General features: G+C 36.6%; 2 protein-coding genes and 1 pseudogene across 11 annotated transcripts in view; 1 reads left to right on the top strand and 2 right to left on the bottom strand.

Annotated features, from left to right (window-relative positions):
- Nucleotides 1-275: 275 nt before the first annotated feature.
- LOC141569602 (uncharacterized) lies at nt 276-6,223 on the bottom strand. Of its 2 annotated transcripts, none has more exons than XR_012493292.1 (2): nt 5,220-6,223; nt 276-3,100 (listed from the first exon to the last, which is right to left on the bottom strand). XR_012493292.1 is itself a non-coding variant. In XM_074323397.1 (2 exons), exons 1-2 carry the CDS (start codon nt 6,116-6,118, stop codon nt 3,070-3,072), a joined length of 630 nt encoding a protein of 209 aa, XP_074179498.1. In that variant the 5' UTR covers nt 6,119-6,223; the 3' UTR covers nt 276-3,069. The 2 variants fall into 2 exon arrangements, 1 of the variants encoding a protein (XP_074179498.1); XM_074323397.1 differs by having other exon boundaries at nt 5,520-6,223.
- The window catches only part of LOC141569601 (zinc finger X-chromosomal protein-like), a 48,392-nt gene continuing 31,157 nt past the window's right edge, over nt 5,415-22,649 (top strand). For 4 of the 9 annotated variants that reach the window (XM_074323395.1, XM_074323391.1, XM_074323394.1 and 1 more), the window contains exons 1-2: nt 5,415-5,553; nt 21,475-21,563. In XM_074323395.1, coding sequence (XP_074179496.1) covers nt 21,503-21,563 — 61 coding nt within the window. In that variant the 5' untranslated portion in view covers nt 5,415-5,553; nt 21,475-21,502. Of the gene's footprint in view, nt 5,554-5,679; nt 5,806-7,753; nt 7,894-21,474; nt 21,564-22,649 lie in introns of those variants that run through there. The other 5 variants (XM_074323389.1, XM_074323388.1, XM_074323393.1 and 2 more) reach the window with 5 other exon arrangements.
- Nucleotides 15,493-16,084, bottom strand: LOC141569603 (small ribosomal subunit protein eS12-like; annotated as a pseudogene).

Below are 22,649 nucleotides of genomic sequence, written 5' to 3'. Positions count from 1 at the left end.
AAGGGACAACTAGGCTTGATGGGCTCTTACTCAGTTGGAAGCCTAGCTTCCACCAGATCCCAAGAGTGGTGTCAGCCAGTGCCCAAGGAAGCCACTTAACCTGCAGAACTCAGAGGAGTAATCCCATCCAATCTCTAGAAAAGGGAGCTGGGGCCCCTATATGCCCTTTAATCACTTCAAGGAATTTCTTCGTGATTGAGAGATGTTTCAGGAAAGCTGTTGCAGGAGAAGGGCTTTGGCTATGCATAACAAAGAATTCAAGAGCAAGCGAGGCAGTAAAGAGAAAGTAGTTTATTGAGTATAGTGCTCCTTTACAGGCTGAGCAGAGGTTGCCTCAAAGTGAGAGAAAACCTCGATTTGTTGATTTGTAGCAGTAATTTTATTTTGGTAGGTATTTCACATGGAGATTAAGGGGAGGAATATTCTATTAGTTCCAAGAAATTAATCGGCTTTTCCAAGAATCGTGGATACTACTTTTTTATCCTTATATGGTCTTCTTCAGAAATGTCATGGCTTGGTGGGTGTGTTATATACAGAAGATGCCAAAAAAAAAATGTACACATTTTAAGAAAGGAAAACAATTAAAATTGTTATACTCAATATATACTGATAACAAAACATGAATACAAGTCACATTTGACTTCCACAATTACAAGAGGTGCTCAAAGTGGTTACCATCAGCACCCAGACTTTTTTTTTTAATTTATTTTTTTAATTTATTGGGGTGACAATTGTTAGCAAAATTACATAGATTTCAGGTGTAAAATTCTGTATTACATCATCTATAAATCCCATTGTGTGTTCACCACCCAGAGTCAGTTCTCCTTCCATCACCATATATTTGATCCCCCTTACCTTCATCTCCCACCCCCTACCCCCCCTTACCCTCTGGTAACCACTAAACTATTGTCTGTGTCTATGAGTTTGTTTCTCATTTGTTTGTCTTGTTCTTTTGTTGCTTTTGGTTTATATACCACATATCAGTGAAATCACATGGTTCTCTGCTTTTTCTGACTTATTTTGCTCAGCATTACACTCTCAAGATCCAACCATGTTGTCACAAATGTTCCTATATCATCTTTTCTTACCGCCGAATAGTATTCCATTGTGTATATATACCACAACTTCTTTATCCATTCATCTATCGAAGGACATTTTGGTTGTTTCCATGTCTTGGCCACCGTAAACAAAGCTGCAATGAACATTGGAGCACACGTGTCTTTATCTATAGATGTTTTCAGATTTTTGGGTAGATACCTAGGAGAGGGATTGCTGGGTCAAATGGCAATTCTATTCGTAATTTTTTTTGAGGAAACTCCACACTGCCTTCCATAACGCTGCACCAGTCTGCATTCCTACCAACAGTGTATGAGGGTTCCTTTTTCTCCACAGCCTCTCCAACACTTGTTACTATTTGTCTTGTTGATGATAGCCATTCTGACTGGGGTGAGGTAATATCTCATTGTGGTTTTGATTTGCATTTCTCTGATGATTAGTGATCCAGACATTCTAATTATGGCGAACTACTAATTGAGCAACGTTGACCAAAGTGTCCACTTGTATGCATTTTTTGGCACCCCCCAGTAGTCTGGAAATTTATTTTAATGAGGTTGGAGATTACGTGGAGGTGAATCTTGTCGCCATCTTGATCTTGGCCAGTTCTGGCCAGTTTGTGCCACATCCTGGGTACTGGTTTTTCACCCTCGGTTGACATCCTGTTGTTTCTTGTCCTTAGGTGTCCTGCCCGGTCCTATCTCACAAGCACATCTTTGTTACCCTCTGTGCTCAGAATTCAATAGCCTCCTCTAATACTAAAATAATGATGAGTAATTTTAACAGAAGATATAATGTAGTAGATCCTGTTGATGTTAAGAAACTATATTTTTAATGAGTTTATTTGAGCCAAACTGACAATTGCCAGGAAGCAAAATCTCCACAGACTGAAAAAATGCTCTGCAGAATGGCAGTTTTGCAGCTTATTTTATACATTAGAATCAAAGGAGGAGACTAAGGAGGTGAGGCTGTTACATGAAATCCACTGGTGATATATAAAGGGAGTGGGAGAAAGCAAAGCAGGGAAACCTCAGGGATTAGATAAAAAGTAAAACAGAGAGACACATAATTCTTTTACATTGGTGGGTACAGAATAATTAATAATTAACATTTATAACACAGACAGATGGTATTTGGGGAAGCAGGTTAACAGGGAGGGATTCTGTGGTCTCCTGCTCTGGTGAGGTGGGCTGTGTCCTGAGGGGTCCATAGATTACTCTGACATCCCACGGGTATATTATCTTAAATGTAAAAAGGCAATAGCTGATATAAGGTAAAGATTGACGATTGTCAAGGAAGCTAAAGGCCAAGGATGGGAGTACCCGCTATGACCCACTTTTAGTTAGGGATTTTTATGTTCAGACCTTCCTATTGTTACCAAAAAGGTGACGCTTGCCACCCAGAGAGCCCAAAAACTCGTGACAATGGTTGGTGAGGAGAAAAGCCTTCTTTATTCTACTGTGTTTCCCCGAAAATAAGACCTAGCCAGACAATCAGCTCTAATGCGTCTTTTGGAGCAGAAATTAATATAAGACCTGGTATTATATATCATATCATATCACATCACATCACATACTCGGTCTTATAGCAAAATAAGATCGGGTCTTATATTAATTTGTGCTCCAAAAGATACATTAGAGCTGATTGTCTGGCTAGGTCTTATTTTTTGGGAAATAGGGTAGATAGATGCTGGCAGCTAGGGAAGATGGTAGACTAATGTCCAGAAAAAAACCACTTTTCCTGAACCAAGAATGATTAAGAGATTTTATAGGCAGGTAGGTGGGAAAAAAACAAAGAAAAGTGGTTAGTCATGTGGTATCAGAGCTAATAGCTGAGAAATCTCCTCCTGGGGGTCTTCCAAGGCCTCAGGTCTGCTTCAATATAAAGTTATATTTGTCATTTCTGGCCAGAGTGCACTATGTGTCATCAGCAAAAACTGCCAGGGAGTTGCAATCATGGGTCCCAATATCCAGGAGGCTGAGGTTTAAGAAATTGCTTTTTCATGTTAGGATTCTGCTAATTAAGCGGATTAATGAAGTATGTGTAGCTGAAAGAAAGAAAAAAAACAGAGTTCTTAAATCAATCAGTGAAGGGAGAAACAGGAAAACAAGATGAATATCAGGGTGGATCAAACTGCAAATTAACTAAGTCTAATTATGTTGGTTTAAACTATGTGGTTAATTTTGGTCTCTTAAGTTTGTAGGGCCCATTATACAGGCCTCCCCTGAGCTTGTGAGGGTTAATACTTGGCCACTTTTTCATCCACAATCTTTTAAATATAAGATGCCTAATCACCCAGAGCTTTCAGTAATCTTAGGTGTACTCAGTGTTACTGTAACTACTGTACTTTCATAAATTATATTTTGCATTTTGTAACATCAATTTCACATCTCTGCCCTTCCTACTTCATTTCTTCATTTTATCAACATTAGTAACTAAGTCTACTTCGGGCAAAATGATTTGTCATATACTGCTACTTATTGTCATCCATAAATGGTTTTGAAATGCAAGTGACTTTCCATTTTTAAAAACCTAAGATAATTGACTTAATCTGTACTGTCATCCAGAATAATCTTTCTTGGATTTTAATAAAGGTTTATCTAACAAATATGATTAGGCCATTCCGTACTATCAAAAGTTAAAATCTTTTTATGTATGAAAAATGTAAAAAAATTATTTAAAAAGTATCATTATCTAAATGACCTTTAAATCAGCAAACATCGTTTTCCTTTATGTATACCCCTGGTGTTAACTAGTATTTTTGGTAATCATGGACCGTCTAACAAGAATACCAACATTGTGTTTTTGCGTTCTGACATGGAGCTTACAGTTGAAGGATGAGACCCCCATAATCAATATAACATTAAATGGAGGCGTTTGGAAAACATTTAAACAGTGGTCATCACTACTTTTAAGTTATATTAGTATTTCGAATTAAGCTAGTAATTTTTACTTTAAAAGTATTTGTTTAATCTTTCAGTGAAATATATTCTATCACAGCCTGTTTAATTTTCTGTAAATAATCAAGACATGCTATCTTCTGTAATTTTTGAAACAAAAGCTAATCACTGGAAAAAAATTGAAGGTAATACTTGGAAGAAAAATCATCATCCTGTATTTTGTCAGATATTTCTTCTAACTGTATCTTTTTCTTTTCTAAGGCATTAAATGATTTTAAGATATATAAGGGAAGGACAAATTGCTTCTGGTAGTTTTGAGAATACATATGATTAAGAACCTAAAATTGTTGGTCTCTATATTTTTATTTCTCACCAATATGCTATTAGCTGTATAATTTTTGTACTCTTTTGTTCAAAACATCTATCATTTAGTTCCAGACTGAGGAAGCATAACACATCACATTCAAGATTAATATAGAGTCAGACTATATTGTTTGACCTTTTACCAGTAACTTAAGTTTGGCTCGCCAGTTCAGTATGGAAAGGTAGCATAAGAATGTAGTCATTAAAACACAAAATGCTTTTGGAGTTGATAGATGTCTGCTTATTTTCCCCTTTATAAAGTGTATTTAAATTTTAAAGGGTTTAAGCAGATGGTAAAACATATCCATATCCAATTCTGCTACTCTGTCTAGATTAAAAAATAAATACAAAAATTCATTATTTATGACTTACATTTCATCGACTCCATGATCCAGAAATACAAGCTACCTGAAATACACCTATACATTTAAAACCATTGTGTGCTAAAGCACTTTCGAACTGTTAATCCTTTTCCACATTATATTCAAATCAGTTTAGGTTCTCTAATTTTCTTAAACGGTTTGGTTGTTGCTCTAGATCATTCTTCTCTCTCTCGCCCACATACCCATTTAGACTGGCATGCCTATTTATATCATTTTTTTTCAAAGGTTTTGTTTCTATAGCAAAAGCAGGGGGGCAGCGGGGGCTGCTAAATTTATCTTAATCTCCGGCCCGGTGGATGAAGAAAATACAGTTACCGCCAACCGGGGTCTGAGGGTCTCCGCCAGGACTTGCACGTAGAGACTATAGGCCGTGGCCCACAGGAGGTGTGTGTGTAGGGTAGGGGGCAGGGTGCGGTCGCGCGAGGCCTGGCCCCGCGCGGGCTTTACTGCCGAGGCAGCAGCAGCGGCGCATGTAGTGCGGCGGCGAGTGGGAGCGCGGAGGAGGAAAAAACGTTCTCACAGAAATTACGGTCGCGGGAATCCCCATTGAAGAGAGGCCACTGGGCTCCCAAGTTGCGGGGCCCGGGCTGCACCGACAGGAGGTGCCGAGGGAACCACCAGGCGGAGGGGCCCATCTTCCCTTCCGCATTTTCCTGGGTCTCTCTCCCGGGCGGTGACGTGACGTGCTGACGGCGGGCCCGTGCAGGGAAACTGGGCCGCTTTTTGTCAGCTCCGAGTTCGGCCCCTCCTCCATCCCTCCGCCCGCCCCACCGGTCGGAGCCCGGCCCAGTGCTCCACAGAAAAGGCCGCCCTGCAGTACCTGCTACCGTCGCCGAGACCGGCACCCGGGTCTGGTGAGTCTGGGGCATTGCCGCACCGTGGGGCGGGCCGCGAGGCACCCTTTCGTTCTAGGCGGGGCGGCGGGGCGCGCGGCGCTGTGCAGACCCCGAGGAGGCCGCAGTCAGGCCCCGCGAGGAGCCCGGCTGCCCCAAGCGACAGCGGAGGCGCGCTCCGTAAACAGCCTGGGTTGTAGAAGACTCGTTCAGTGGCCTGGGAGGCGGCGAGGAGCCCCGGGTCGGCGCGTGGGCGCGAGGCCTGCCAAGAAGGTGAAGGCTGCAGGCCGGCCGGGCCCATTTTCGCTATGTAAATGTCGTTGAGGGGGGAGGAGAAAGGGGGACAAGATGGCGGAGGCTCGGCGCCAGCTGCAGGGAACTGGTTGGAGGGGGTTCCCAGGAGGGGGTGCTGCCACTTTGAAGGCGGTGTCGGGAGGGAGAATTCCGCTACAATCCGTGAGGGGGTGTTGGAGAGCGGGCGGCGGCGGGCTTGGCTCGACTGACTGGCTCCGGAGGCCCGGCACGGCAGCGTGTGCGCGCGGAGGGGACGTGCTCGCTCCACGGCAGCCATTGCCTTTGTCGCCATGATGGGCTCCAAGCGCTCGGCTGTAGCGCCGCTTCCTACCCTGCCTCCCACAGAGCTGTGATTCGCTGCTGCTTCCGCTCTATTATAACAGCTGCGGCAGCGCTCTAGGTCCCCCACCTTTTCTCTGGCTTGTGGCCCACCAGAGGTGGGGCGGATCGGATCGCATCCCAAGCAGCTGGGTTCACCAATGCAATTGGGACACTAAGAAATTTTAATTTTAAATCTAATGATACGGCCGTTAGAGTATCGTTTTATGCAGTTTTCCAATAGCTGCTTCTAGGATTAGAATAATAAAAATCGAATTTGATAGGAAAAGTTATCACCACTTGTTCAATGGAGGAAAGTGCCTTTTGCAAGCTTGAAAGCGGTGCAATAAAACTTTAAAGACTGTTTCTTAAAACTTTTTGAGAAACTGTAAAGTTGTGATCTTTTACTGCTTATTAAGAGATGGAAAACGGGTTTCTCTTACTGAAGTACAACAAAATGTTAACACATTTTTTTTACCGATTAAAGGACCCTGGGGCTTCCTAGATTTTCTGCCCTATTTTGAAAATCTTAGGTACAGTTACATCCATTACATTAGTATAGATAGCATATTCAACTTTGCTGGTGAACTCCGAGGCCATTGTGCCGAATGCATCGTCTGAAAAAGATTGAAGTTCTGAAAATGCAGATAGTGGCTGCAAGTTCATTACTAGGGTTTTATGGGAAGGCGAGGTCTACATTTGGAGGATCAGGAAAGGGTTAACGCGTTCCTGCAGTAAGGCAGTTTGGAAGGATTACTGGAAGATGCGTAGGACTTTGTTAGACGGAGTAGGGAAAGGGCATTAAAAGTGAAGCTTCTTCAGAAGACGCAAATATTTACAGTTGAGCTGGACTGCTTTGTATAGCCAGGAGGGGACTAGAAATTCCGCTATTAAGGTAGATTGTGAAAGTAGCTGAGTGATGGGTTGTGCATTCATGTTCATTTAGCATCTCTGGCTTCAACTATTGTAAAAGTTTCAAAGTTGAGAAATAATGAGAAAGAGTAGTATGTTGATCAGTTTTTATCATTACTAGACAGTTACTGAGAACGTTGCTGCTTTTTGAAAGACTCATTTCTCCTACACAGCTGCTCTTTTTTTCTGTCCTAAAAACACAAAATAAACTTGCTCAGAAGTATTTAGTGAACAAAATTTTATTTACCGTGGTTGAAAATTATGTAGGTTAAAAGAATAATTTCTAAAAACACAATGGCCTTCAGATGGCCTTCGACAAATGTTCTCCTTTCCTCTGGTGAAAATAACTCCCTCATGAAACTATATAATTTTGTATTACTGTTCACTAAGCCAAGCTATATTTTCATTAATACATGAATGTCTAGATGCATAAGTTCCAGAAAAACATGTGGAGAGCTTATTTCCTAGTATTTTATGATACAAGAAACAAGTCTCTTCATTTTCCTACACTGCAACAAGTGAAGCAGTGATGCTTCATGAGAGAGATTTTTTACGTTGATGGTGAAAGGCCATGATTAGAAAAGTGAGAAACTAGATTGCACAAAGCATACTAGAAGTAAGTTGCTAGTGTAGTCTAGTTGTTCAGGTGTTAAGGGTAAACATAAAGTGTAGGATTAGTTGCTTTATTTCTTGACAGCTGGGAAAGACATAGAAGAGCTCTAAAGAAGATAGAATTGTATGTTGTACAGTGCAGCAGCCCCAGATGTTCCAGTACAGCAACAATGGATGTTCAAGATTAAGAGTAAATTAGACTCAAGTGTATAATTAAGAAGACAGGTAAGTGTATCATTTTAAAGCATTTCCATCAGAAATGGTTAAATGTAAAATGTTTTTTGCTTCAACACCTTGATGACCTGGAAAACTTATAGGTAAAATGGTTTTATTAGCCAGATATATTGGATAAATGAGGTGTTAGTTTTTAATTTATGTGTATTTCTCAAATAGATAAAACGTGTTGTTTTTTTTAATGGAGTGCTTTTGTAAATGTTTAATTACTCCCTGACCCTATTTACGTTTGTATCTAATTAGTTAACCATCATGATTTTTGTAATTGTACACTCTGGCAATTACAAATTTTTTATTTCTTAAACTTTTCAACCTAGTTTTTTAGTTCCTCAACCTCATAGATGAGTGTTAGTATTTTATAGGAAGGAGAAGTCTGCATTTGGAGCATCAGGAAAGGGAGAGATATTTTACTTAACTGAGAAATACAGACGGCCATCTGATATAAATATTTGCTCTCATTAACTTCATGCTTTTCCTCTTAGACTTTTTTTCCTTTTTCAGTTGTAGAAAGAATGCCTAACTGCTCTGCCTTATGTTCTTCCCTGATAAACTGTGGCTTAGTTCGCTCTCTTTATTCTCATTGCTGATTTTTTAAAAGTCATCTGTTTCATATATCTTCTTTTCACTTCTGCTTTTCTCTTTATCGTACTTATTTCCAAATTTATTATTTACCATAGTGTGAAATTATTTAAAAAATTAACAAAGCATGTTAATTGGTGTGTCGTGTAAAACTGTTTTGTGTTTCAGAAATTCTCTGTACCTTCTGTGTTTGCTGTGGTTCTTCTTTTCATGACCTAAATAGGGGCTCTCCCTTGGGTCAGTCCTCTATCCTTTCTTTTTTCTCTAATTTTCTCCTCTCGCTCATTATCGCTTAGGTCCACCTTTTGTCTGTATCTCATCTAGCATTTCCAGTCACCTACTGAACAGCTCTTGACACCCCATACTCAGTGTGACTGAAATAAAATTTATGCAACACATAGTAGATAAACATAATATTTACTGAAAAAAACCTATTTCTCCATAAACTCCCTAAAACAACTGCTGCTTCTTGATTTCTTTCTGTTCATGACTTTTTCTCAGGCTCATTCTTTTTTCTCTGTCACTTAGAAGTAGTGTAGACATTTTTAATTTAGCATCAAGTCTCTTAGATTCTAACTTGAGGTTTACATTTTGTCATCTCTAAACTTTGAAGGTCCTAGTTGTAGATAATTTCTCTTCCTGCTTTGTCTCCTACCAGAATTATCTGGCACTGGACATTGTTTCCAAAATATACTTGCAAGATTGAGTACAGAGATTTACATGGAGTTAAACTGAAGTTAAATAGCTAAACAGAAAGTATGTTTTTGATAGATGATGTAAATATCAAAGCACACTACATCAATGTTATGAAAGCACCAGGTCAATAGGGAAACTCAGGAATAATTCCCTCCCCATATACTTCTAGTGATAGCAATGTGGTCAACCCATTCTTACCAAATTATTTTCAAAGCAACATTTTATAAAATACAGGTGTCTTACAACTATACAGCATAACATAAAGAAGAGTTACTAGGTTATATCCTGCTTCATTGAAAGGAATTTTAACCAAGGAGAGAAGTATATACCAAAGAATCTATGCAATCTTGAATGCTTTTTAATAACATAATTAGCAGTAATATATTTACACTTAAATTATAAAATGTTTCAAAATTATTGAAAACAAATGCATCCTAGATATGACAAATTAAATTGTAATATTCTATTTCATATTTGCTTCATGCCTGTTTTTATTCAAAGAAATGATATTCCACAGATCCAGTTAAAGGGGTTCCCTCACTCAATTCCAATTCTGACTCTTTTTTTCCCCTAGACGTAAACTGTGTCCTCACGTGTGTATATCCAAAACAGCAACTATTTATGTTTTACCTTTACCAAAAAGTTATCACATTAAATGTTTCATTTTATGTGATTTTGAGACAAATCCATGTACATGTACATCTAGATTAGCGGTTCTTAAAAAGTGGTTCAGAAACCCCTGAGCAATCTTATGTCTTTTCAGGATGTCTGTGAAGGAAAAACTGTTTTCATAATAATAAAAAAATAAATAACATTTTTATTTTCATTTTCCCATAAATGTAATGTAATGAGTTTTCCAGAGGCTAATATGATAAAATGTGATGTGATATTTCAAAAAACTGAATGAGGAAGCACATGGGGGAATCCAGCAGTCTTTTAAGCTAGACATTAAAGAGATTTACCAAAAAAATGTTTAATTTAAAATGAATAAACATGTTCTTAAATTATTCGGCTTTAATTTTTATTTTATAAGTTATATTCAATTTTTTAAACAAACACACGTTATTTTATGTCAATACATTGGGCCAAGATGTAAAACGCATTGTTTCCTGTGGGTCAAATTCAGAAAAAGTTAGATCTTTGCTGCAGCATGGTCCTTATCTATAGATAATTTTCAAAATGGTAATGATAATAGTGTAGTTTAGGTAAACAAGAGCTCTTTCAAGTTCTCAGATCTTTTGAAGAGTCCTGAGATGAAAAAGTTCAAGAAATTACTAATCTATTTTATTCTTATCCCTTGAATTCTACAAATAAATAAAGCTCTGGCTTAGTTATCCATTCCCAGGCACAGTTACATGTTTCACTTGCTTGAAATTTAAGAACAGTGGTGTTGTGAATGTGTTTGCATGTGACTCTTCTCCTGGGGTTTATGATGTTAATGAAATTGGTATATGGAAATAATATTTGCATTGTCAACTTTACTAGGAATTGCCGATTTCTTTCCACAACGGTGTGTAGTTGACATTTTTGACTATGAGCCTCTATTTCTCTGTATCATGCCAAAGATTTAACAGTTTAATTTCTTTTAGTCATTTAGGGATTAGAGGTATTGTAATTGCTATTTTAACTGCATTGATCAGCTTACTGGTGAGGTTGAGTCTTTTCCCCTTATGTATTTATTGGCTCTTTGTCTTTTTCAGTGAATTGCTTGTTCCTATTCTTTCCCCAATTTTTCTATTGGGTTGCTGTGTTTTTCTTAGTGACTTAAATATTCTGTGATTAAATATTCTTTGTTTATGGCATATTTTATTGAGTAGGACTTAATGTGAATTATTTTATTATTTTTATATATGGCTTGTGTATATTTTTGTATTTTTTAGATATTCTCCCACTACCACAAATTTTTGTTTTTTTAATACAGGTTTTAAAGTTTGCTTTTTTATATTTATCTAATCGTATCTTTCCACATAAATATATTGACTAGTTTAGCTTTTCTCCTATTAATTTGTAATTCAATTTAGAGGTATATTGAATTGCTGTATGTACAGTATATTCAGTTTCTTTATTTTGGTTCCTTTGGTCTATTGCCTGTCTATTTTTGAACCTGTTTTATAATAAAATCTGAGTGTATTCCCTCCTTTGAATTGTTTCAACTATTTTTCACCTTTAGCTATTTTAGAGTCATTTTTCAGTTGGGAAAAATGTTAAATTTTGTATAAGCATTAAATTTAATAGAATATATAGACACATACTAAACATGCTTTTAAAAACCATAGTATGTGTTTTGATTTCTATAGGCATTTTATATCCTTCCATAACATCTAATTTTCTCTACATCATCATCATCATTATAAACACAACTGTGTGCTAGCTCTCTTCTCAGTATTACTAATATATTGAGTTTTTAAATCCTTGTATCAACTCCTGTGATAAGTATTATGTATTCTATTTTTGTTAGGAAAATCTGAAACCCAGGAGGTTATATATAGGTAATGTCCAGTTACAATTTATAACAGACTTTTGACTTTGTGTATTGATCATACCACTTTGTATGATCATATGCATAACCATATTTCATAGATTGAGATGCATGTTCCTGTTTGTATTTCAACATTTCTGAAATCTGTATGTATGTATTTAATAATTGTGGGGTGCTGGAATCATTGTTGTCCAGGCAGCAATCATGATATATTTATCACCACCTGCAGTATTCATGAACTGTTCATTTTCTATCACTTCAAATGAGTTAAATACATTATTGGATACTGCATGTGTTGTTATTTATGTCATACTGTATGTTTGAAAGTAGAGTCAATTGCCCTAGGAAAAGTTGAAGTTTCAAGTTGATCAGAGGCTGGTCTGATTGATTCATAGAGTAATAGTATACTTTCTCCCTTAAATGGTCGTGTATTTTCTATTTATTGAAGATTTTCAAACTTTGAATAGAAGCTCCTTAACTTTAGGAAAAGAAAACAGAAAATTTTAAAATGAAACAGTGACTTTAATAGAAAAGTAAAGTGTCAGCATCAAAATTTGCAAAGTATAATTGTCTTTAAAAGATGCCACAGCTAGTAATTAAGGGATCAAGAGGACAGTATTTTTAGAAAGCCACAGCTGTTGAACAACTGAATAGAAAAGTGAGCCACAGGAACACCCTGGAATATGAAGATGTTTTAGTACTTTATACCAATTTCTAGGGGTTGTATTTTTCTCTCATACAAGAGTATAGTACTGTTCTTTCTCTCACATAAGACACATGATTTACAGAACTCCAATATTTATAAAATAAAAATTTTGTACAGTAATTGTGCAATTTTACTTGGCACTGATTTTTCTTTAGTGGTATGTAAAGTAATAGTTCATCTGATAATGGGGAGCACATTTGGATTGAGTGAAATAAAGTACTAGTAATGATTCTTTTGCAGTTTCTCTGTAATATTTTCTATGAGTAGTGTTTGATTCCTTTTCTCTAGTGGTCTAAGTACTCTTAAAAAGTGCAATGTTTTATCTTTAAATGTTGATACTGCAGTGTTTCCTTGGGTTTAAAGATTTTATCATAAAGAGTTGAAATTTTAGGCTACTTTGGCTGCATCTATTGATTTTTTTTTTCTTTAATAATGTGGTGAGTTACATTAATAGATTTTTTTAACTTTAAATTCTTGAATCCCCTGGATATTTAGTATTCATACCTTCTTCATTATTCCTGTAATTTTCCTTTTTCAATTTTTTAAAATTAAAGGATTATGTTAAACTCAAAGTCAGTTGGGGAGATTCTTTCATAAAACAGATTGTTTTTATTAAAAGGGATTAGCTATTTCTTGGAAATTGGAATTCATTTGTGAGATTGTCTCTACCTCTTGTCTTTTCTGAGTAGATTTTTGACAATTGATTATTTTTTTGTTGGTGATTAATCTTTGGGTTTTCTTGCATCTGCTTTTGTTAGTCAGAATTCAAAATTTTCTAGAAATTGTGAATTTATACATAAAATATTTACAGGTCTGTCATAGAACTTTAAAAAAAGAACTTGGATAGTGTTAATTTGTTTTTTCTTTTGATTCTTTTTTAATATTGCCACTGTCCCTATTTGATTAGATTTTTAAGTGATGTTTTTATTGGTCTTTCTTGCTCACATTTTTTTCCTTCTGATTTGAGTTTATTCTCCCATTCCTTTTTAAGTGTGTGTGTGAGTGTGTGTTTGCACGCATGCCATTAATATTTGGTTTTATAATATATGCATTTAAAACTATAAGTTCTTGTCTAAGTAAATTGTAGCTGAATACAGTGATTTTTTACGTGAATTGGGATTTTGTTATTGCTTAGTTTAAATGTATTGTTATTTTCATAATTCTCTTATTACCCCTGAAGAATTCAGGAGGTTTTTTTTCCTTTTTTCAAATTTATGGGTTTATTAAGCTGCTTTGGAATAGGTTCAACGTTGTTACTCCTTAATGACAGTGCTTCCCTTCTACCATTTAAAAAAAAAATTCAAAATTAATTATTTTTATTATCTTAAATTTATTTAGTAATGTAACTACTTGACTTTTTTTTTTTGTGCCTCATTTTTCCTGTATTGTGCTTTAGGTTCATCTCTTAGAGTATAGAAGCTTTTCTAAAATAAAGAGGTATAAGTTTTTTTAAATCCCATTTTAAATAGTGTAGGAGCATTTTTTATACAATGCAATGAGAGCTTATGATTTACCAGTCTTGATTAATCGTTCCTTTTTTTTTTTTTTAAATGACTTTTAAATCTATTGCTACTGAATATTTTGTATTTTCTATTAGCCCAGTGTTTGATTTGTGTTCCCGTCTCTTTTACTGCTTTCTGTTATACTGGATTAGCTCAGCTCACCATTTTAATAAATACTTTAAAAATATTTTTAGAAATTATTTCACTTTTATTCTTTCAGTTGTACTTACATGTCAAAACATGCTTACGTTGATTTCAGGCAAGGAAAGTTAATCAGTATCTTCATTTTCTTTTAAAACTTCTATTTAAAAGTAGGACTTGGTGGCTAGTAAAAAAGGAAGTGTAAAATTCATTGTGCCAGATAATAAAAGATTGTGTGAGTGGTGGTTAAGAAAAAAAGGTGGTTAAATCTCTACCTAAGATGAAGAAAATTAAAAGTAAATTAAAATATTAAGAGAAAAACTAGATAAATAGGAACTAAATATATAATAGTGAGATTTTTTTATTAATGTTTTCTAAGACTTTTATATTGAAGAAAGCTAAACTATGGAAACTTTTTATAATATGTGTTGACAAAATAGCTTGATATTTTCTCTCTCAGTGAAATAATAGTTATGAAATTACATTTGTGTCATCTTTTAAAATCCAGATTTAGTTGTAATTGTAACGATGAACTAATTATCTGAATGAATAAAATGAATCAAGTGATTTATTTTGGCACGATTTTTGGACCTAATTGTATGATAGCACAGTATTTACACTTTCATATTGGAATTGCACAGCATGATGATAAGGAGACCTAGGAGACAGTGTTAGTTTCCTGAGAACTTTTGCTAGGTTTAATATTTATATAACTTTCTTTTTAAAAACTTTTGTGCTTGTTTTTGTGGATTTTATTTTTCTAGTTACTAGTCTTCCTGGAAGATTTTTATTTAAATTAGTCTTTTTTACTTTCACCAGCTTTTTATATACATCTTTTGTGAATTTACATTTTTGCCTTAAAATATAATTGCTTTGTGTTTACTTTATATTGTCGTTAATGTTTAAAGAATTTATCAACTAGACTGATTAACAAAGACAGTGTGTATGTATTGTGCACTCTGAGAGGAAAGCCGAGTTTATAATTTCACAGGGAGAAAAAAATGTTTGAGTTCATTAGTTGAGTGAACGCTAGTCTTTTTTTTTTTTTTAAAGATTTTATTGGGGAAGGGGAACAGTATGTACTTCCAGGATTCTTTCCAAGTCAAGTTGTTGTCCTTTCAATCAGTTGTGGAGGGCACAGTTTCAGCTCCAGGTCCAGTTGCCGTTGTTAGTTGCGGGGGGGCAGCCCACCATCCCTTGCAGGAGTCGAACTGGCAATCTTGTGGTTGAGAGGACGCGCTCCAACCAACTGAGCCATCTGGGAGCTCAGCAGCAGCTTCAGTTTAAGGTGCTGTGTACAATCTTAGTTGCTCAATCTTAGTTGCGGAGTGCGCAGTCCACCATCCCTTGCGGGACTCGAGGAGCTGAACCGGCAACCTTGTGGTTGAGAGCCCCCTGGCCCATGTGGAAATCGAACCAGCAGCCTTCGGAGTTAGGGAGCACGGAGCTCCAACCACCTGAGCCACTGGGCCAGCCCAACTCTAGTCTTTTCACACATTTTGTTAATATATTTTTGAACAATATAACTTAAATACAGATGAGGTTTGGGTTTTTTTGTTTGTTTTTATATAAAAGCAAAATTTATTTGTTCGTTTTCTACATTTGAAGTACTTCTGGATGACATCCTTGGCCTGAGACTCTTTGCCATAGTCCTTAACTACCACAAAACTGCAACCAACCACTTTCCAGGATTTTCCCTCTCTGTCGATTTTACAGAGGCCTATGCATTCCCCTAGTTTCTTGTTGTCATCAACCTTAGTTAGGTTGATTTGGTGTTCAGCACAGAAGGCTTCCACCTTCTTGACATACATAGGTTCATTGCAGTTGGATGCAAGATGGGCTTGGCACTTGCCTAAGGCTTTGGCGGCTTCTTGAATTCCATGTGCTAGACTGTTGTGGACAAGAGTGGTCTTCAGCACCTGTTACAAAGCAGTATTAACATCCATTACACCTCTAGCAGCATTGTCTTCCTTGGCCATGGCCATGGGTTACAGGGGGAGCCGAATCTTGAATGCATGCGAGACTCCGCCTCCGTGCTACTGCAATGTTGCAGGGAAAGAGCCAGATGAGATTTTTAAAACAGAACAGTTCTGATTTTTGTGTTGTTATAGCCTCCAGATGTGGGCACATATTCCTTTACAGACCACTAGCACACTAAATACATTCATACTTAGGACTTTTACTTTCTTCTGCAACCATTAAAACTGCTGAGACTCAGATTATGAAGTTCACACGTTTTAAAATAGGCTTCAGAAGATGCTATGAAATAATTGAAACCGAGAATAAGTATACAAAAGGATTAGGAAAGTAAAATAGTTGAAATGTATATGAGAAACCTAATTGGTTATTTAAAGTCCTTGTGTGTCCTGATCACATCTGACTTTGTTGAAGTAGCTAACAGTATATTAGCATTCAATACTTTATCAAAACAATCTAAGACCTTTATCACAAACCTGTATTATATTTAAGGATTACTAAATTAGAGTGATGGAAGAATGATTGTTCATCCTAGTAAAAATAGTATAGGAAGGCAGCCCTTCTCATTGATCAGATTGTGTATTAGTAACTGCATATGATGTTGACTCTCGTATTAAAGTTGATTCTTATATTCGAAGGCTTTGAATTAGTAGCTGTCTTTGCAGAATAGCGGCAACTCAGCAGTTAGTGGTAGTTTCTCACTTTTTTGAGCTCTTCTTTTTTCTCCTTTATTGCTAGGATTCAGCTACTTGTGGCATATATGGCTGGTTGTATTAACTGGTCGCAATTACCAAACACCCTAAGTCACTGACATCACTAGCATCTTCCTGCATATGAAAATATCTGTGCAGTTATTGAACCTATTTATGACAGTTGGATAGCGTAACTTCACTTTAGAGACCTCACCTCCCAGAAAATTCCAAGATGTAAAGTGCCAAAAGTGGCAGTGGTAAGGAAGCACAAAAGGTGTGTTTGAAGATGATAGGCTGTCACTTTAGGCTGCAGAATTGGGTAATAAATCAGCCTGTTATGTTAGTGTGGGTTAATACTGTAGAGCACGCTGAGTATTAGGGAACTGATGAAGTTACCTGAGCAGGATGTTGTGATCAGGGTAGAGCTATAGAAGGATTAGTTTTCCTGCAAATTACAGGAATGCTTCTGCCATAATTGGCATCAATGGTTTTTTGTAATAGGTTCCCCTCTGGCTCTCTTTTTGGTAGGAAAGGCAGAAGGGCCATTTGAGAGACTGTTTTCATCCCCAGGAGTCTGAGATTAAATGGTGATCACAGGAATAAAAGAAAGGGACAGATAATTGAGTTCTGGAAGAAGGAATGGACAAGATCTGATATCCCAACTGACAAAAAAGAAAGAAAAAGCCGAAATGATTGTGTGGAGAGAAGCTTGGTTTCATCGAAATAAAAATCGGCAGACAATCTGGTGAAAGTGATAGGTTTTACCTTGAGTATGTGGATTTTGGGAAACCTCTTTGTGCCTTGGAAAAGATTGGCTGAAAATGTATGGTGATTTATGACCATGAAGTTTGATGTCCAAATTTCCACAGGTTTGGGAAGTTCTTAGCCATTATATCTTTTTTTTTTTTTTAATTCATTCTTCCTCTTTTCTTTCTGATCTTGTCCTGGGACTTTACTAATGTTTACATTGTTTCCCTTAATAGTATGGTTCATGTAGGCTTTCTTCTTTCATTATTTTTTCTTTGTTGACTTGTGACTAGATTATATCAAAAGACCTATTTTCCACTTCACAGATTTTTCTACGTGATCCAGTTTGTTACTGAAGCTTCCTGTTGCACTTTTTCATTTCACTTCTTGTATTCTTCAGCTCCAGAATTTCTGTTTGGTTCTTTTTTATGACCTTTCCTCTCCTCTTTAACTTCTAATTTTTTAATATATTCTGTTCCTGATTTCATTGAATTGTCCTGTGTTTTCTTGTAGCTCACTAATCTTCCTCTAAACAGCTACTTGAGATATGGCAAATCACTGAATATCCATTTCTTTGGGGTCAGTTACTAGAAAGTTATTGTGTTTCTTTGGTTTCATTTGTCTTTGATTCCTCATGTTCCTTGAAGTTTTATGTTGTCGTCTTCACATTTGAAGAAGCACTCACCTCCTCTAGTCTTTATTTTTGGCTTCTGGAGAGAAATACCTTTCATCAGGCCTTCTATGGATTCTGAGGTTTTCTCAGGCCTTTCCAATAGGTATGCCTGCTGCATGTATCTTCCTCTCTTTTTTCGGGAATTCTTAGGGTATGCCTTCTCTCAATCCTGCAACACCAGGCTGGGTGCTGAGAGCCTCGTCATTGCTTTCCATGGGGCAGTGCTAAATCCTCAAGTTTGTCTGGCCTCTCCCAGTCCCACAGTCCGGCTTGCTGCCACTGCCATCAGCAGTGCACACGAGGACCCAGTCATACATGTGTGTGCACGAGCGTATCACAAGATGCATCCCCAGCATCTCATGGATGGATTTCCTGATGGAGTCATGAAGCAGTTAATAGGATTGCATCCAGCTGTTGCCCTCCAAGAACCCTGTTCTGAACAGCTGCTCCTTATTCCCCAATTGTGCAGCACAATCCATATTCTGTATGAGATAAGCAAAAAGGGTGGGCCTTTCTGACAATGTCCGGCACATCTTGGAATGCTGGGTATTTACTGACAATTCTCGCTTTTCCTCCTTGGGAGATATCACAGGCCAAGAAGAGTTCTCTTGGCACTGAGCTGTGCTGCTTTGGGGTAAGGATGATGTGAGTAGAATGAAACCGTTCCTCTTACCCACTCTGATGTGCCCAATCTCAATTTTTTTTTTCTGCTTAATGGGGTCCTGGAACAACTTCTCTGCAGGACTCATGGACTTCCACAAAGGTTCTTTCATCCACAGGTGATTGATTGTCTCAGTTAGTGTTCTTTGAAACAAAGACAATAAAAAACACTTATTCTACCATGGAAACAAGGTTGAACTTTTATTAGAGTTAATGAAATTTATTTTTATAGAGGAATACAAAGAAACCTTCAATAACAAACCAAATTTATTCTGTTCTTATGGGCTTAATTTCATAGAGTTTAAGTATGCTTGCATGGTATTTTTGCATTTATCTTTTTATAATCATTTTTAAAGAGGTAAAAGAAATAGAAAACCACAGAGTTTTGGGGAGAGGAAGCAGTGACAGCTTTTTGGAGCAAGTACATTTTTCATCTTTTTGTGGCTGAAAAAATATTAATGTCGCCATCATAACTGTAATCAAATAAATGCTTTTTAATTGAAGCATTTTGAATAAATAATAAAATATACTATTTGTTGAAAATGAATTGGATATGTTTCAGAGGTAACGTAGGAAATTCATTTATTATATAAATTACAGTTGAGTTTGTATTGGCTTACTACTTTAAGGACCATATAGTTTAATATCTGAATATTAAGACAATACATAAATAACCACTGCATATGCTAAAAAATACTCTAAAGAAGGGGAAAGTGCTATGGAAATTCTGAGTCAGGAGGGATTGTTTCTAGCATCTTCTTTTTGTGTGTGTGTGAGAGAATGACATGTAGGGGATAAATCAGAAAAGATAATATGGAAAGGCATTTCTGGTAGAAGAAATCCAGAACCAAACATAGAATTTGAGTCGTACGGAGACAGTGGGTATTTTTGTTTGCCTGAAGAGAGAATCAGAAACAGATTAGTGGTGGTGATGGATAGGAGGGGAAGATGAATAAAGGGAATTATGAGAATAATGGAAAGGGTAGTTAGGACCAGATCTTAAAAGATTGTGGGCCAAGGACCTTGAATTTTATTGGGGAGCCACAAAAACATTTCTGAATATAGGTCTGACATCATTTAAGTTTTGCTTTAGAAAATTCACTCATTTTTTTTCTACATGTGTTAAAATGTACTTGAAATTTATTGTAATTAGATGTGGTAAAACATCAGATACAAAAATGATTGTCATGAAAGAAGAAGTTTATATTTACAGATAAAAGAGGAGAAAGAGAGGGATGTCATTCCATGGAGGGCCACCCAGGGGAAGTACCAGTGTTGGTAAGAAGGGAAAGGAGACAGCATGATCCAAAACCTAGTAGGAAGAAATGGGCAAGGTAGGGCAGGTATGTGAAGTTTGGAATTGGAATAGTTAAAATAACAGTGATCTCTGAATTATAGGGGGCTGTTACCTTAAGTTGTTTGTTACCTGGCCCTGGGGTATTCTGGGTGTGGGGAATTTGGCTTGGTACCAAAGTTTGATGGGAGTTGGGACTCTGATTTGTATATTAAAGATGTATTCACAGAGGAGACATGTTATCTGTAGGATTTAGCTTGCTTTGGGACTGTCTGTTCAGGAACAAGGCCCCAAATTGAGTATGAAGAATACAGAAAACAGGAGAACACACTAAACACGTTACTTGAAATTCTAACAAGAAGAATGCGTTTTGTCAGCCATGATAAAAGATTAAAGAAGCTGCATCTAATGGTGCTGTTGAAGGTGAATTAAAAAGTGAGAAAGTAGAGATAGAAAAACCAGTTAGGAGGTTTGTGCAGTACTTGCAACATAAATGAATCATAGCGCCTGATAAACCTCGTCTTTCTGCTCCTTCTATCTGCTTACCTGCTTTTTAGGCATGTGGTCTTTGTATTTTTTGGATTTTAACCTTTTTCTTTTTAACCTCTGTTTATCCTGCTACCCTAAGCCAAATTTGGTAAATGACCTTCAGCTTTTCATATATTCATATTTTATATATGAATATATATATTTTCATATAATTTTAGTCACCGGTAGAAGGAGAGAGTAACTCTTGCTTATGGTTTTAGATATCTATAGATGGGACTTTGATTTTGTTGTATTCAAAGATGAATTTATTTTTATACCTTTTTATAGCTGATACCAATTCATCTGTGGTCTGGAGAACATAAACATACTTTGAAAATTATTTCTGCAATCCAGCGGTCAGTTAAGAGAGGTCATTGTAAGCTATGCAGAAATCTCAAGAGTGCTTCCCATTGTGAATTTTGAATTTTTACCATTTTGTAATTAAAACAAAATGTTGTTAGGTAGATTGCAGATACATTAAACTTAACGATGTAATAAAATCTTGATGAATAATTGAACCTTAAAGAGTTATTGGGCTGCTGATGGAGAGGAAGGAAGCAAGAGGGAGTGTAAGTTTTTTGGTGTGCAACAAATGTTCTATATCTTAATATGAATGCTGGTGATACAAATTTACATATGTATAAATTTATTAAACTGAACTCTTCAGATTTGTGTACTTTATGTAAGTAATACTGTAATTAGACAAAAAAATCACACTGTCAACTGTCAAGTTGCTTGATTGCTCTTATGATATAACTGCCCATATGTCACTGGAAATCAGTATCTTCCTGATGGTTTTTGATGAGTCAAGAAATTTGAGCGTTTCAGAAGTGTAATAACATCTTAAACATGTGATTAAAAAAAATTAATGTTTGGTATACTTTATTCCCTGATTTAGGAGCTGTAACTAATGAAAATCAAAGGCCATGGATGAAGATGAACTTGAATTGCAGCCACAAGAACCAAACTCATTTTTTGATGGAATAGGTATATTTATTTCTTAGGTTGTTCCACTTTCCATCTGCCAGATTTGGAGTTGGTTATCAAGGGCATGAATTGCTAGATCTTACATATATTCATACTAAGGTGTGTTGTTACCTTGTCAATAGCACCATCAACATCAAAATCTTACAGTTCTCTTCAATAATTCTTATCTTCCATTGTTATTAAGGCCAATGAACATTGAGAGGACACTTTGAAAGTATTTTTTGTTTAGTTCTGCTTGTATTAGTTTTCTTTTTTTTGGTGTAATACATTTCCAGAAATATAGTCACCCAAAGCAATGCCTATTTGTTACCTTACAGTTTTGTAGGTCAGAAGTCCAGGTATGGTGTGGCTCAACTGGGTTCTCTGTGTATACTTTTACAAAGCCAAAATCAAGCTGTCGAGAGGGCTGCACTTCTTTCTGGAACATTGAGTGAGAATCTTCTTGTAAGAATATCCAGACTTTTTGCCAGATTTAGTTTCTTGTGGTTGTAAAATGGAGATTGTTGTTTCTTTCATGACTGTTAGCAAGGGCCATTTTTTGCTTCTAGAGACTGCCCATATTCCTTTTCATGCTAGTTGAGTCCCTCTTGTGCTTTGGATCTTGCTGATAGTCCCTCCTGTAGATCTTGACAGAAGCCTACCCAGAATCTTGCATCCATAACCTTAATTACATAGCAGGGTTTCTTTTATTAGGTCACATAACATATATTTATAAGATCCAGGACTTAAGGGTTGGATGTCTTTGAAGGGCCATTCCACCTACCACTGTCTGTATCTGGTCCCAAGCATTTATGCCCTTCCCAAATATAAAATCCGTTCAGTCTCTCCTGAGATTCTCAGACTCAACATCCAAAATTTCATCTGAAATTAAGCAGCTCAGAAATCTCAAATATCTAAATTGTGTGCTCATAATAACTCTGCGTGTAGTTCATTAAGGACAACGTAGGCTTAATTCCTGTTCAACTGCAGTCTAATAAAGCTAAAGAAACAAGTTATGCTCCCAACATAAATGGCAGGGCGGTTTTAAATATTCTGGTACAAGCACAGTGAAAGGAAGGTAAAATGGAGTCATTCAGTCTAAAGAAA

Source organism: Rhinolophus sinicus, chromosome X, assembly GCF_036562045.2.
Source record: "Rhinolophus sinicus isolate RSC01 chromosome X, ASM3656204v1, whole genome shotgun sequence".
Lineage (NCBI taxonomy): Eukaryota > Metazoa > Chordata > Mammalia > Chiroptera > Rhinolophidae > Rhinolophus > Rhinolophus sinicus.
Note: the sequence above shows the minus strand (reverse complement) of the source record. Positions and strands in the feature narration are given on the sequence as shown.